Here is a 13,898-nt window from a genome sequence, read left to right as displayed (position 1 = left end):
TTGGCGGTTCGAATCCCTGCGACGGAGTGAGCTCCCATTGTTTGGCCCCTGCTCCTGCCAACCCAGCAGTTCGAAAGCACGTCAAAGTGCAAGTAGATAAATAGGTACCACTCCGGTGGGAAGGTAAACGCCGTTTCCGTGCGCTGCTCTGGTTCGCCAGAAGCGGCTTAGTCATGCTGGCCACATGACCTGGAAGTTGTATGCCGGCTCCCTCGGCCAGTAAAGCGAGATGAGCGCTGCAACCCCAGAGTCGTCCACGACTGGACCTAATTGTCAGTGGTCCCTTTACCTTTACCTTCCCACCACACTCCCCAACAATGGACCACTTGAAAATTGCTGAGGATCTGTGTGGATTCTCATGCCTGTTGTAGTCATTGTATTGCATGGTGCTGGATGCTGGGTGGTTTTTATTTTTGTGTATACAGACTACCCTCACAGACACCTCGGCAGACCACAGCTGGGAACCCCTTGTCTAAGATATGCAGAGCAGGGAGACGGTCAGCACCATGGAGAGTTCCAAGTGGAGTTTGGCCTAGATTAGAAGCTAGTCAAGCTATATTTGAATGTTGCTCCAACAACTAGTCTCCTCTGACTGAGCCTTGAGTAGGGTTTTGGCTTCTTTCAGGGTGTTGGCTCTAATGAATGAGGCTTTCACCTTTAAAAGGACTTTGTTTACTCTGGGAGTCTTTGACTGTGGCATGGTGGTGAATTTGGAACAGGAATCTGAGGACAGTAATGCAGGCCAAAATGGGACTGGCCTCATGTTCCTTCCTGGCAACGAGAGTTCAGAGGAGAATAGGGGTATCAGGAATTATTTGGAAAGTTGAATCCTCTTCTGAGAGATTTTCTTTTTCTCCTCAAGGAGGAAGGAATCAGAGCCCCACTTGGTAACACTGGCTGTTTCCTCAGAGTGATGTTCCTGAAAAAGAGCTGCATTCCTTGGGGCATGTAGGAATCTTTCTGCCTCCATACAGTAATCTCAGAGTTAATTTTATTGAAGAAGAAGAAGAAGAAGAAGAAGAAGAAGAAGAAGAAGAAGAAGAAGAAGAAGAAGAAGAAGAAGAAGAAGAAGAAGATCAAATTCTTAAACTGAATTCTGCATCTCTCGTTTTTCCTGCACTCCCAATTCAGTTACATCCCTCTCCCTGAAGACTTGCTTGCCTAGCTAAGCCTTTCCTGAATGTTTTGGAGTTTTTTTATCTCCTTCCCTTCCAACTCACTTCTCTCTTCCCTGCTATGTCCAGCAATATAAGTTGCAAGCCCTCCAAGCAGATACCATACTGGTTCTTTGTCTTCTACAGCAAACATTTGGCCCTGCATAAATGAAATATAAACTGTGTCATCCACCAAGAGACAGGAATTCTGATGGGGATCCATAGTTAGACTTATTAGGGGTAGAGGTGAACTGTGAACAGGAGTGGGAGTAAGTTATTTAATCTTAAAGGAAATGTACATTAAGCAATTAGAAGGAAGATTTGAACCACCAGGGGAGTGAAAATCTGCCCCAGAGATAGTCAGGGGACAGCAAAGAAGTCTGATTAGTATTAAAATGGATCTTGGTGAATTTATGAGTGGTGTATAATTTCTTCGTTTGAGGCATTGTGTCACCTGCAGAGGTATGGAGCTTTGCAAATTGATGAGTGATATAATTTCTTATTCTGAGGCATAGTCGTCACCTGCAGAGATCTGTCAGTTTTTCTCTTCCCTCTTCCTCTTCACTTATTTTGGGTTTACTGGAGTTGGCTCAGCTTGTTTTAACTCAGGACTTGGATGCACACGAACAGGAGATGCAACATCACATGGTCCCCTGCTTTTGACACAGTGAACATTGGTTTCATTTTTGGCTTGCTGGGTTTTATTTCGAGTTATAGTTCAACTGGGGTACTGAAGGAGGGCATAGACAAAAACTTCTCATGGATACTCAGAGGGTTGTGGATCAGAAGCAGCTGGTGGAAGACTTATTCACAAAGCACATAATAAATTTATGGAACACGCTCCCATGAGATATAATGTTGCATCTCACATCCTGCTTGCAGGCTTCTCGTGGGCATCGTGGTGGCCACTTGGAGAACAGAGTAATGGAGTCTTTGGCTGACCCAGCAGGGCCCTACATATTTACTTATGGCTGTTCACATTGTCCACCGATAAATAAGATGTTGCTTTCTGAACCCTAAGGAGATTAAATGCAAGGAAGAACCTCCCTGCTATAGGAACAATTTCATTTCAAATTATTGTGACAGAATCTGCCAGGCTTTTATTTGATGGAAAAGTTGACCAGACATCTGTTAGATTGGGAGAGGGAAAGTCCACTGGATTCTCCCTCCCTCCCCAATTCTTTTCCATATTATCTCTTAGCAGGAGGCGACAGCCTCTTGACAGGTCAGGGGGATGTCCGGTGTGCCCCACAATTTAATTTACACGGCACTAGAGAAAACCAGGCTGATGCAATCATTCACGAGTGCCTGGGAGACTCGGCCCCTGATGGATGCTGCACTTTCTCCTGCAGCTGTGTGGCCCACGTACCATTGAGGGGAGCTTCATCTTGTCCAGGCTGCTTGTGTGCTCTCAGTGCCCTCCCTTTCCCCCAGTGTGCTATAAATACATTCCCTCAGTCCATCCCAGCACACTGTATCAATCTTGTTTAATAGACTGGAAAGCTTAATGCGCGGTGGCGGGTCGCGGGGAGCATCGGGGTGATGGATTGTGCCTTCCCGGAGTCGAGCACCGTTGATGTATAATGAAATATTTATGATTTATTCCGGCTAATAAACTGGAATGAAGTGTGTGATATATGTGAGCAGATGGGGAACTATTGATGCAGCTTTCATTTGGGGAGTGTGGGGAGGTTTATGTCCGTAACACACACGTACACACATCACAGACCCTTGCATGCCATAAACTCTGCACCTCGCATGGCTGTTGTGGGGACAACCGATTCCCATCCCATCATTAATCTCTTACTCCTTCCCTCTAATTGTTTGTCATTCTGCATCCCCTCCCGCACCTGTTCTCCACAAGCCTCCTTTTGTATAGAATGCCTTTTATCCAAGGGCTTTACTGCTCTCTCTGTGTTATATGTGAGCCCCGAGACTCTGCCCCTGCACTGGAATTTTCAGAGTGTGGCACTAACAGCCATGGCTGTTGTCAAGTCCAGCAGGAGGCTGGCATAACCCCTGGCGAAGGATCCCTTTTGGAGCACTGTCCTGCTGTCCATGCTTTGCTCTTCACTGGAGGCTGATCCATTTGGGTGAATGGTCACTTCCCCTTTGACCTCAACCTGCCCTGCCTGCCTTCTTTCTTCCAACCAGTCCAGGGGATGGCAGTGCCCATCAACTTCCTCCTCCTCAGTCTCAGTATTGCCCTTTTTAGAATACCACAGGGAAGAGGAGGAGGAGGAGGAGAAAACTAGAATTAATTGTTGCAGCCTCTTTGGCTCCTCTGACTGTTGGTTTCCTTGCCTTCTGCCCTACCAGTCCCAGTGGGCACTAGCCACCATTGTCCCCAGACAGTTAGGTGCTTGGGGTGGCAAGGACGAAAGGAGCCACCCTTGCTCCTCCCCCACCTCCACCCACTAACAGAACCAGAACGTTTCTCCAGTTCAAAGCATCTTGCACACCGCTGGATGCCCTTCACTTGGTGCCATGAAAGACTTGTCTGTTCTCCACCCATCACATCCTCCATGAGCTGCCCCTCCAGCTATTCCCCTCTCAGCCTAATCAGTTGCATTTGTGGGATAATTTCAATATCTCTGATGAAAGCCACCAAAGGAGCACAGAGATCTGCTTCTGCTTCTGCCTGCTTCAGAGGAGACCTTCCCCGAAGGGGGTGGGGGTGGGAAGGGAGCTGTCTCTGCTGAAATGCCCAGCCTTATCCTGTCAACATGCTAGTTCAGAGAGCAAGGGAACTCTCCAAGTAGCAGGCCTCTGCAAAGGAATCCAGCAGGGAAGATGCCTCATTCTGTCTGTACCTGCTCAAAGTGAATGATCTCTGTGCTACTGAAAGAGTCTGGCAGCTGGGAATTCCCTGGGAGAGTCTGTCAAGCAAAGGAAGACATTCTCGTAAGTCGAAGAGGGACCTGGAATTCTCGCTTCCAGGGAGGCTCCCACCGCCCAACACTTTGGAGCCTAGAGTGGAAGGTGCAAAGAAGCAGAGAGGGGAGCCCTTTTCAAAGCAGTCACTGTTTCTAAAGGAAGGAAGTTGCAACAGCAGATCACATCTGCTTTCAATGATATTCACAGGCCTGCACTGGAATCTTTGTGACGTCTCCTGTTGCACAGCTTGTTGGAGCTTGGTACATCTAGGAATATTTTTGACAGAATATAGCAGGTGTGTGTGGATTGCACCTAGTCAAGGAACTAGGTAAAAAAAGAGGGGATTCATTAGGCACTATTGAGCCTTTTACTATGATCATGTACAAGCCATCAGCCGTTTCCCTCTCCTGTTTTGATTTTAAAAAAATAATCCACAAATTTTCAGGTGTAAAAAGTTCAAAGAGGCATGTCACCAGTGTAATGACAAGAGGTCTGTAAAATATAGCAGCGCTGGAGGAGAATGAAGAGGTGCAGGGTTGCATCTGCACAGCTATGCTCTGTCCAGTAACAGGGTCAAAGCAATTAACTGAACACTGCAGTTCAATTGAACTAAATATCCCCCAGTACCTTCACTACACAACCTCGCTGTTGAAGCTTCTGTTCTGGGAGGCCTTCATAAAAATAGAGATCGCTTCATAAAAATAGAGATTGCTTAGATGTTATTTCTGTTGTAATTGTCTAAGGCCTTGCATAGAAAGATGTTGGAAAGTACTCTAGCCCACCTCCCCATCCCTTCCTTGTAAGAAGATTTCGCTTGCTATCTCTACACCTCTCCCTCACAAAGCTACACTACTTGACACCTCTGCATCTTCATATGCAAATTCCACCACAGGCACTCTTAATAAAACCTGCAAGAATTTTAAAACAGCCACTCTGGAAGCGCTGCTGCATCTGCAGCTTCCTTCCCTTTAAGATAATGAGGGGGAGAGGAGCACAATCCTACCCCCTTTTTGTCCTGCACATCAATTACATGGCAGGTCCTTCCCCCACCCAGGGGAAAGGAGGCCAGCAGTGAGTGCTCTGAGTGAGCGGCCACAGGAGCACCAGCATGGAGAAATGCAACTATGTGCTTTGGGATCTGGGAGCTTTTCCGGATAGCCGGTTTAGTTCCAGAGGATGCAATGGAAGACAGGAAAGGAGTTCTGCCTGAGACTCTGGAATGCCCCTGCCAGTCAAATAATACTGAATGAAATGAACCAGTGATGCAACTCAGTATAAGGCAATTTAGACCACATCCACACCATACATTTGAAGCATTATGATACTACCTTAAACAGCTATGGCTTCCCCCAAATAATTCTGGGAGCTGTGGTTTGTTGAGGGTGCAGAGAATTGTAAGGAGACCCCTGTTCCCCTCCAAGAGCTACAGTTCCCAGAGTTCCCTATGAAGAGAGATTGAGTGTTAAACCACTCTGGGAATTGTAGCCGGGGAAGGGGTGGCAGGGACCCCCTAACAGCACCCGTAACAAAGTACACCTCCTGGAATTCTTTGGGGGATGCCATGATTGTTTGAAGTGGTGACATGATGCTTGAAATGTACTGTGCAGATTTGGCCCTCGTGAGTTCATCCCATTTCTCTCTGCTACCTCGTACCTCCAATGCTAACCAGCTGTAGCCAGTTGTGGGCTGAGGCAAGAGGACCATTACGACCAGTCCACAGAGAGCAGACCCTCCGTATCTATGTTGGGCTGATGTTTCAGAGAATAGCCTTGGATTCAGCCTGGCAGCGGATGGCACAGGCAAGAGAGGAGGAGGGCTTATGCTTCTCTTGCCTAGGAGGCTGCAGATTCCCAGAGTGCTGGAGGATGTGAGGGAGGCTAAGTGAAAGAGAGGGCAGAAGGATCTGGGAGACAAGCCACAAAAGGAAACCCAGTCAGGGCCAGAGTGGACTCCCTCGTGGTGGAAAGGACAATGGTAAGCCTTTGGTCAGGCTCATCTAATCTAACCAAATCAATCCCCCCTAAGATCCATCTAGTCCAGCATCCTGTTTGCCACAGCAGCCAACCAGATTCTTCCAGGAAGCCCAACAGGCAAGCCATGAATGTGCTCAGTGGCATATTGGCTGTGAACTGGTCCTGAAGCTGCTGCACTGGCTGCTATTGAGCTACCAACCCCAATTTCAAGGTGCTAGTTCTAGTATGTAAAGTCCTGTGGCTTGGGACCCAAGTACCTAAAGAGCACATTTCCCCAATGCGACCATCTCAGGCCCTAGAATTGGCAGGTGATGTCTTCCTTTGTGATGGTGCTGCCTCCAGCTGCTGCCCAGTTGGCATGGATCAGCAGCTGCTATAATGTAAAAAAAAAAAAAAAGTTTCCAAATTTGAACAGCCAGGTGTCCACAAACTGCTAGGTATGGCTCATAATCTGTCATAAAATAAAAGAATGAAAACAAACTGAACCAATAAGTTAGCAACGTTTACCATAGCCAAATATGTTTCACTCGAGAGCTGCCTCATTGGCCAGAACAAATAACTAGTACAGCAAATAATAAGTCAAATATTGTATGTGCATTGTCATAGGCATTCATTGTTTTTAATTGGTATTAAAATGCTTTTCGTATATGATAGGCACAACATCCATTTGTTCATATTTTTGTCCCTCCTTTTTTCATCCTATTAGCTGCCCTCACTAGCCATTTCCTCTGGTCTTTACCTTCTCTGCCAACGCTGTCACACTTTTTCCTCTTTCATTATTAGTGGCTACCAGGTGTCGATCTCCACCCTGCAGTTCCCCCCCTAGAAATGTTGCCTACCTCATAGTCCAGACTTACCAGCTCCTTTCTTTTTCCAGGTGACACCGCTGTGTATAAGGAGGGCACCTACTGGATCCGAGGACGGACCTCAGTTGACATCATCAAAAGCGGCGGCTACAAAATCAGTGCCCTGGAAGTCGAGCGCCACTTGCTGGCCCACCCCAGCATTGCTGGTAAAGCCTAGCCCCGCCCTGCAGCTATTTATTGATTCACTAATATACCTGTAGTTCATGTACTTAGTGCTTTACAAAGAGCAGCAAGGTCTGACAGGTCCCCCAATGGCATTCCACAGTCCAGGTACCACCCCTGGGAAACCCACCCACCCCAGTTTACTTGCTCTCTCGCTCTCTCCCACCATCTCAAACGAAACTGCCCTGTATACTGAGGCAGACAGTTTGGATTGTATTGTCAACAGTATCTGGCAGTGGCTCTCTGAGGTTTTAGGTGGTCCTACCTGAAATCATCAGGACCTGAACCTGGGACATATTCTCCCATAAATGGCACTCGGGGCAGCTAACGAGCTGTAGTTAAGGCAAAATTTAAAACAATCATAGAGCGTGTAAAGAAAGAGAAAAAAATAGTACAGCTATTGCAAATGAGGTAATTTTAATATGTTTTAAAGCAGGATTGTAAATCTTTCTTGATTTTTTTAAAATGAAGTGGTGTATAAAGTTTATGAAATAAATAATAGCATAATGAATAAATTAAATAAGTCACCTCAAGTTGAAACAGTTCTAGCAGGCTGTCCACCAAACTGAAACAGGCACCAAGTTTAACACAGAGACCAAATAATTAAACTTGGACAAAGTAAAGGCAGAGCCAGGTGAATTTCTTGTAGGAGGGAGTTCCTCCCACCTCCACAGTGTGACTCTTTCACACTTTTTCCCTCTCCAGATGTGGCTGTGATTGGTGCCCCGGACATGACGTGGGGTCAGAAGATCAGCGCTGTGGTCAGGCTGCATGAGGGCCAGGCACTGTCTCTCACGGACCTGAAGGAATGGGCAAGGTAACATGGCAGCACCCACTGGGTATGGGGTGTCACGAGAAGTTATAGGGCAGGCCATTGTCTATTCCAGTTGGATACTTATTGGGAGAAAGGTGGGATATAAATATATTAAGTAAAATGAATAAATGCAGGATGAACAGTAGACAAACCAATGGTACAAGCTAAGGTTATTTACAAGCTGGTTTCCAACTTCCCAACATTTTAATATATTTTTCCTACGATAAGAATGAAAATATATTCAGCAGGTAAATGAAAAAGTAAATATACCAGTAGAATGCCATTCATTTCTCTACTTTACTCCAATGTGAATTTCCTACTTCAGCCTTCTCCGACCTGGTGACAGCTGGATATCTTGTACTATAATTCCCATCAGCTCCAGCCAGCATGACCATGACTCTGCTGGCTGAGGCTAATGGGAGTTGTAGTCCAAAACATCAGACTAGCATCTGGTTGTAGAAGTCTGTGTTTCGATTATCTAGCCAAGAGGGGACAGTTGTCCTCTGTTGCAGTTTAATGCAACCACTGACCAGAGGGTGGTATCAGTGTTTAGTAGAGGGGTCAGGTGACACCAGGAGCCAATAGGGGTCCACTTGCTTCTATAAAGCTGCTGGTTGCATCCTAGCTATTTAGTCTGTATATGTTATTCAAGTATAGGCTGGGCTACTGTTGGGCTATCTATTGCCACTTCCCTCTAGGCCAATGGGTCTGGAACAACACAGTTAAATTCTTCTGACTCATGAGGCTACAAACATGGCTCTAGATTTTTTGTGTGCAATGGTATTCCTATGCGCTTTCTTGCCCTCCCCTGCTACCAAACTGGCCCTAAATTAGAGAGCTAGTCTCCAAGGTGTGCTGAAATGATAGAAGCAGAATACACACACACACACACACACACACACACACACACACACACACACACCATTTTTCATCAGTTCAACTAATACAAATTGAATAAGGGTTCCCTTGTCCCAGGTGGCTGCTCCACCCCCCACTCCAAAAAACATATTGGATGCTTTTTTAGAGGGTAAGTGAAACTGGTGCTATTCACAAACCACAGGCATTCTTGTTTCATCCAGGGCTGCACAGCTGCCCAATTAAACAGTCCCCAGGATTTGCAAAAATCACAGTGGGAGGTTTGCAATTTAGCAAATGTGAGGAATACTCTTGCTAGCCTCTGTTGCTCTGAATAAACAGCAAAGAAAACTCACAAAGAAATCCAGAGGTGTGGAGGCCTTGAGCCCTGGCCTCTCACTCCCCTGCCTGCATGCCAGCTTCCTCACATAACACTTGAGAGGCTGGATGTGCACTTGCACAGCACCCATACATTTTTTTTACCTAACAAAATAGAAAGACCTCTGAAGGGTCATACCAAAAGCCCATCTAGTTTAGCCTTCTGCTTCCCTAGGGAAGGACCATAGCTCAGTGGCAGAGCATGTGCTTTGTATGCAGAAGGACCTCTCCTCTGAAATGCTAGAGACCCACTCACAGTCAGCATAGACAGTGCTGAGCCAGACGGACAGTGAAAATCAGGTTCCTACATTCCCATAGTTCCACTGCAACCAACCTGGGATGCTCACTACACCATGCCCACATTAGCGTTCTCCTAGGAATTGGTATATGTGGCATCTGAAAGTGTGGCCCTGGAAACTTGTTGAGCGGAATATGAGCTCAGCAGTGTTGGTTATCGGTCATTTCCTGCTTCTTGTGCTATGGAGGTGGGTTCCCCATCACCACCAAACATGTGTGCTCACGTACAGCCCCACTTCCTCCTCCCAGATTATCCGTGTATAAAGGCCCAGCTCCTCAATAGAAAGAACAGGCCAGTGATGGCCAGAAGAGGGAATGGTATACAGTACCAGTGTTACAAAAGCTTCTTCGGCAGGCTGCACAGGGAGAATAAGGTGTGTTGCATAAAGGCTGTAAGAGGGCACAAAAGCCGAATACCAGCCACGTCAAGCACAGAGGGCCCAGCATAGCTGTTATCAAGCCTTTAACTTCCTTCACTTCCATCACTTCTCGAGTCAGAGCTGTTAGGGTGGTGGCAGGAGGGGAACACGTGCTATCCCCTTGCACATCTCCCCTCTTTGCCCTTGTGCCTCAGTTTCCTGCCTGTTTCCTCACAGCCAAGATTGCAGGGCAGTCTGTGAGAGGCAAAATCCAGCCTGAATGTGATGTGTCTCTCCAGAGCAGCAGCGTTTGAGCACCTCGGGAAGGGTCCTTGGCCCGCTCTCGCTCTCTCCGCACGCCGCCTCCCGGGTCTCACACCCCTGCCGGCTTCTTTCACTGCCGCTCCTCCTGTCTCTCCTCTTTATCTTCCGCGTCACTTGCCTTCCTTCATCCCCACCCCACCCCCCGCCACATTCTCTGGCAGGAGACACATGTCCCTCTTCAGAGTGATTCATTTCGTGGCTTTTGCCTCCAATCTCCTCCCGGTGACAAGCGGGTCCTGAGTTTGAGGCCTCCTCCACATGGCAGAATGGCATCGATAGTTTGAAAGCAGCGGAGGCACTGAGGGGGGAGAAGAGCCCTGACATGCTGGGCGGGTTTGGCATGTCACTTCAGACTCTGTGCCCACAAGGTATCCGTCATAGCAGGGCATGCCCACATACACATGATCACGCACACTTTGCAGTGGGCAAGGTGACTTTCTTTCGGGCTCAGGCAGTCCCCTGGTGGGGCTTTATAAGAAGCTGAACTTGTTCTGCATCCTCCCCATCGTGCAAGAGGAATAGGGGGGAAGGGGGATTGCAAATGGGAGGAGGGATTGTGAGGAGGGCCGGGAGTTTGCAAGGCTCCTTAGCGCTTATGTTGACAATTTGTCATTTGCTCTTCCTGCCATATCTAATTGCAAGGATTGATGAGAACCCATTAAAAGTGATCCATTCTGCTTCTTGGAGGTGCTTTGTCTGGGCACTTTCTTTCTTTCTTTCTTTCTTTCTTTCTTTCTTTCTTTCTTTCTTTCTTTCTTTCTTTCTTTCTTTCTCAGCCTTAAGCATCCACGTGCATGCGTGGGTTTCCCAGAGCAATATGTGGGTACAGAACGCCCTCCAAGCAGCTGCTCCTCCTGTGCCACCCCTGATCTAAACCCCCCACGATTGCATAGGAGCCTAAAATGGGCTGTGCTGGATTAGGCCAAATCGCCTTCTAGTCCAGCATTCTGCTTCCTACAGTGGTCAGCTAGATGTCCTCCCCTGGAAGCTCACAAGCATGAGAGAAACAGCAGCACTTGATCTCCCACACCGGTGGTACGCTGCCTCTGAACATGGGAATTGTTATTTGCCATGATGGCTGACAGCTGCTGAAAGACTTCCTCCTTCTCCTTGACCTTCTCTAATCCCTTTTTAAAGCTATAAAAGGTCTTGCAGCACCTTGAAGGCTCACACATTTATTATAGGCGACTCTTTGCTTTGACCATCTATGCCAGTGGCCATTAGGACAGAAGTGGATTTTGCACTGTGCAAAGAAGTGCATTCTTTTCATCTGCCCCACTTCTTGTTTTGATTCCAGATTGAACACTTCTGTCCTTGCTTGTTCTGGTCAGGGGGCCATAGGCCTTATGACACAGTGAACTGTATGCTAGTAGGGAGGAAAGGTAGAAACATGAGCACTTCACCTGGCCCAAGTTGAACAGGGCAATGTCTCACTGCTCTAATGACCGGGAGCCTTCACTGGATTATTTCCAGGCTCAAATGTTTGCACAGTTTATATCTGTTGACTCTTATACCGAGGGGTGCACAGTCCTTTCCTTGAGAATATCTTGGAGAAGGGAAATAATAATAATAATAATAATAATAATAATAATAATAATAATAATAATAATAATAATAATTTATTTATACCCCGCCCATCTGGCCGGATTCCCCCAGCCACTCTGGGCGGCTTCCAACAAAATATTGAAATACAGAAATCAAACATTAAAAGCTTCCCTAAACAGGGCTGCCTTGAGATGCCTTCTAAAGGTCTGATAACAGGGTGGGTGCCACTACCGAGAAGGCCCTCTGCCTGGTTCCCTGTAACTTGGCTTCTCGTAGCAAGGGAAGCACCAGAAGGCCCTCGGCGCTGGACCTCAGTGTCCAGGCAGAACGATGGGGGAGGAGACGTTCTTTCAGGTATACTGGACCGAGGCCGTTTAGGGCTTTAAAGGTCAGCACCAACACTTTGAATTGTGCTCGGAAACGTACTGGGAGCTCAGTGGGAAAGGTACTGCTTTGCAAGCAGGAGGTCCCATGCTCAATCCTCAGCATCTCCAGGTAGCACTGGGAAAGACTCACCACTGAAACACTGTGTAACCTTTGCCAGTCAGAGTAAATAACACTGAGCTAGATTGGATCAAGGGTCTGATTGTTATTAGGCAGCTTCCAGTGTCCCTGTCCAGCTCTGTATCACAAAGGAAGCCATGTTTCAGCACTTGGGCAAGGGTAGAGAGGAGATGGACATTTGCAGAAGCAGAAGCAGTCTCTTAACCAGAACATGTGCTTGTGTGTCCCAGAGAGTTCATGGCACCTTACACCATCCCCTCTGAACTGCTAGTGGTGGATGAGATCCCGCGAAACCAAATGGGCAAAGTGGACAAGAAGCAGCTTCTCAAGCATTTCTACTCCGCCTAGCGATGGGCGTCTGGCAGGAGTCATGCAGAACGGCGAGGCTTCGTGACAACACCCTTGCATGGAAATGTGGGGCAGCGTGGTGAGGCTTTTCCAAAAGTGTGACTGAGTGCTCTGTTTTCCAGCTCCCCGGTGGCACCCTTGCGTGTTGACAAGTCCTTATCTCATGATGAGTAAGGTTGGACAGGATCTGCGATTTATTTTCTTAACTTGTGAATCACTGTCTCATAAAATCTGGCTTTCTTCTTGCTCAGTCTGTTTTTTGTTTTTGGTTGGCAATATGTTCTTCCTGAAGCGAGTTCAGGGTTTGGCAGTGGTGTAATTTTTGAGCTCTGTGTCAATCAGGGTTGCTGGTTTTACCTTCCAGGGTCTGTGGGAACTCAAGGCATTTTGAACAGAAGCTCTGGGCCCCACACAAGAGCACACACCCCTACCCACTGAAGGCTCCTCGTTTCATCAATTGAACAACTCATGTACAAGCAAACTGATGTCTGTTCTGCAAACATGGACTTGCTTGGACTCTAAAAAACAAACCAGTGGCTCCTGTCTTAATCCACCCCCATCTTTAGGTGTTCTTTGTATACTTTTGGGTTCCTAAGGAGGGAATGACAATGAAAATTGTTGTTATCCTCTCCTCCCTCCCTCCTACATGTGCGCACACACACATCCTGAAGTCCAGAAGATGGTATATTCCATCAACCCCTTCCCTCCTTCTCAGCGGTCACACCTGTGGGGCTGAGCAGCATCCACCCAAGCCCCCAATGCATATTGCAGGCAACGTTTGTGTTTTAACAGCCACAAGAAAGTGTTGGCTTGTATGGCACAATTGGAAGAGATTAACAATGCAACGCTGTCCATATTTACTCAGAAGTAAATATATTAGGGGTGGACACATCTGACAACAATTTCAGTTTCTCTCAGTTTTTCGTTTTTTCCATCTTAAGTTCACTTTGCCCTATTTCTGCATCATTTTGAGTTTTTTATTTAAAAAGTCTGCATGAACATGTGTACATGCCCATGTGCATTTCTAATATACACATTGTTGCCAAATATACACACTTTTTACAAACAGTTTTTCCTAATATGCATTTTTGTGCATTGTTTTCACTACTATAAACAATTTTTTTGCACATTTCCCACTAAATATATGCTTTTTATGTTTATGTTTATTTACATATTTTCTTTTTTGATGGAGAAGTGGGAATTTAGAACTATAGCTGCAACTCACTTTGTGTATTGGTTTGAGAACTGCAAACGAGATACCAGTTCAATTCCCCACCCCACCCCAAGTGACAAAGGTGCAAGCTGCAACCTTTCGTGTTACAAATTCCGTTGTCTTTAGGGTGTTGCAGCATTCCGGGGGGGGGGGGCAGAATGCCAGTATAGAATTGGCCGTTTCTGCTTATTTCAGGAAACTTCTGAACTCTTTTCTATCCAGTTTTGTT

At 46.8% G+C, this 13,898-nt stretch overlaps 1 protein-coding gene across 6 annotated transcripts in view; it reads left to right on the top strand.

Annotated features, from left to right (window-relative positions):
* ACSF3 (acyl-CoA synthetase family member 3) overlaps window positions 1-12,706 on the top strand; it is a 64,354-nt gene extending 51,648 nt beyond the window's left edge. For all 6 annotated transcript variants that reach the window (XM_035118956.3, XM_088671968.1, XM_035118959.3 and 3 more), the window contains 3 exons: window positions 6,882-7,016; window positions 7,738-7,849; window positions 12,339-12,706. In XM_035118956.3, coding sequence (XP_034974847.3) covers window positions 6,882-7,016; window positions 7,738-7,849; window positions 12,339-12,456 — 365 coding nt within the window. In that variant the 3' untranslated portion in view covers window positions 12,457-12,706. The remainder of the gene's footprint in view (window positions 1-6,881; window positions 7,017-7,737; window positions 7,850-12,338) is intronic.
* The last annotated feature ends 1,192 nt before the right edge of the window (window positions 12,707-13,898 follow it).

Source organism: Zootoca vivipara, chromosome 6 (assembly GCF_965207765.1).
Source record: "Zootoca vivipara chromosome 6, rZooViv2.hap1.1, whole genome shotgun sequence".
NCBI lineage: Eukaryota > Metazoa > Chordata > Lepidosauria > Squamata > Lacertidae > Zootoca > Zootoca vivipara.
Note: the sequence above shows the minus strand (reverse complement) of the source record. Positions and strands in the feature narration are given on the sequence as shown.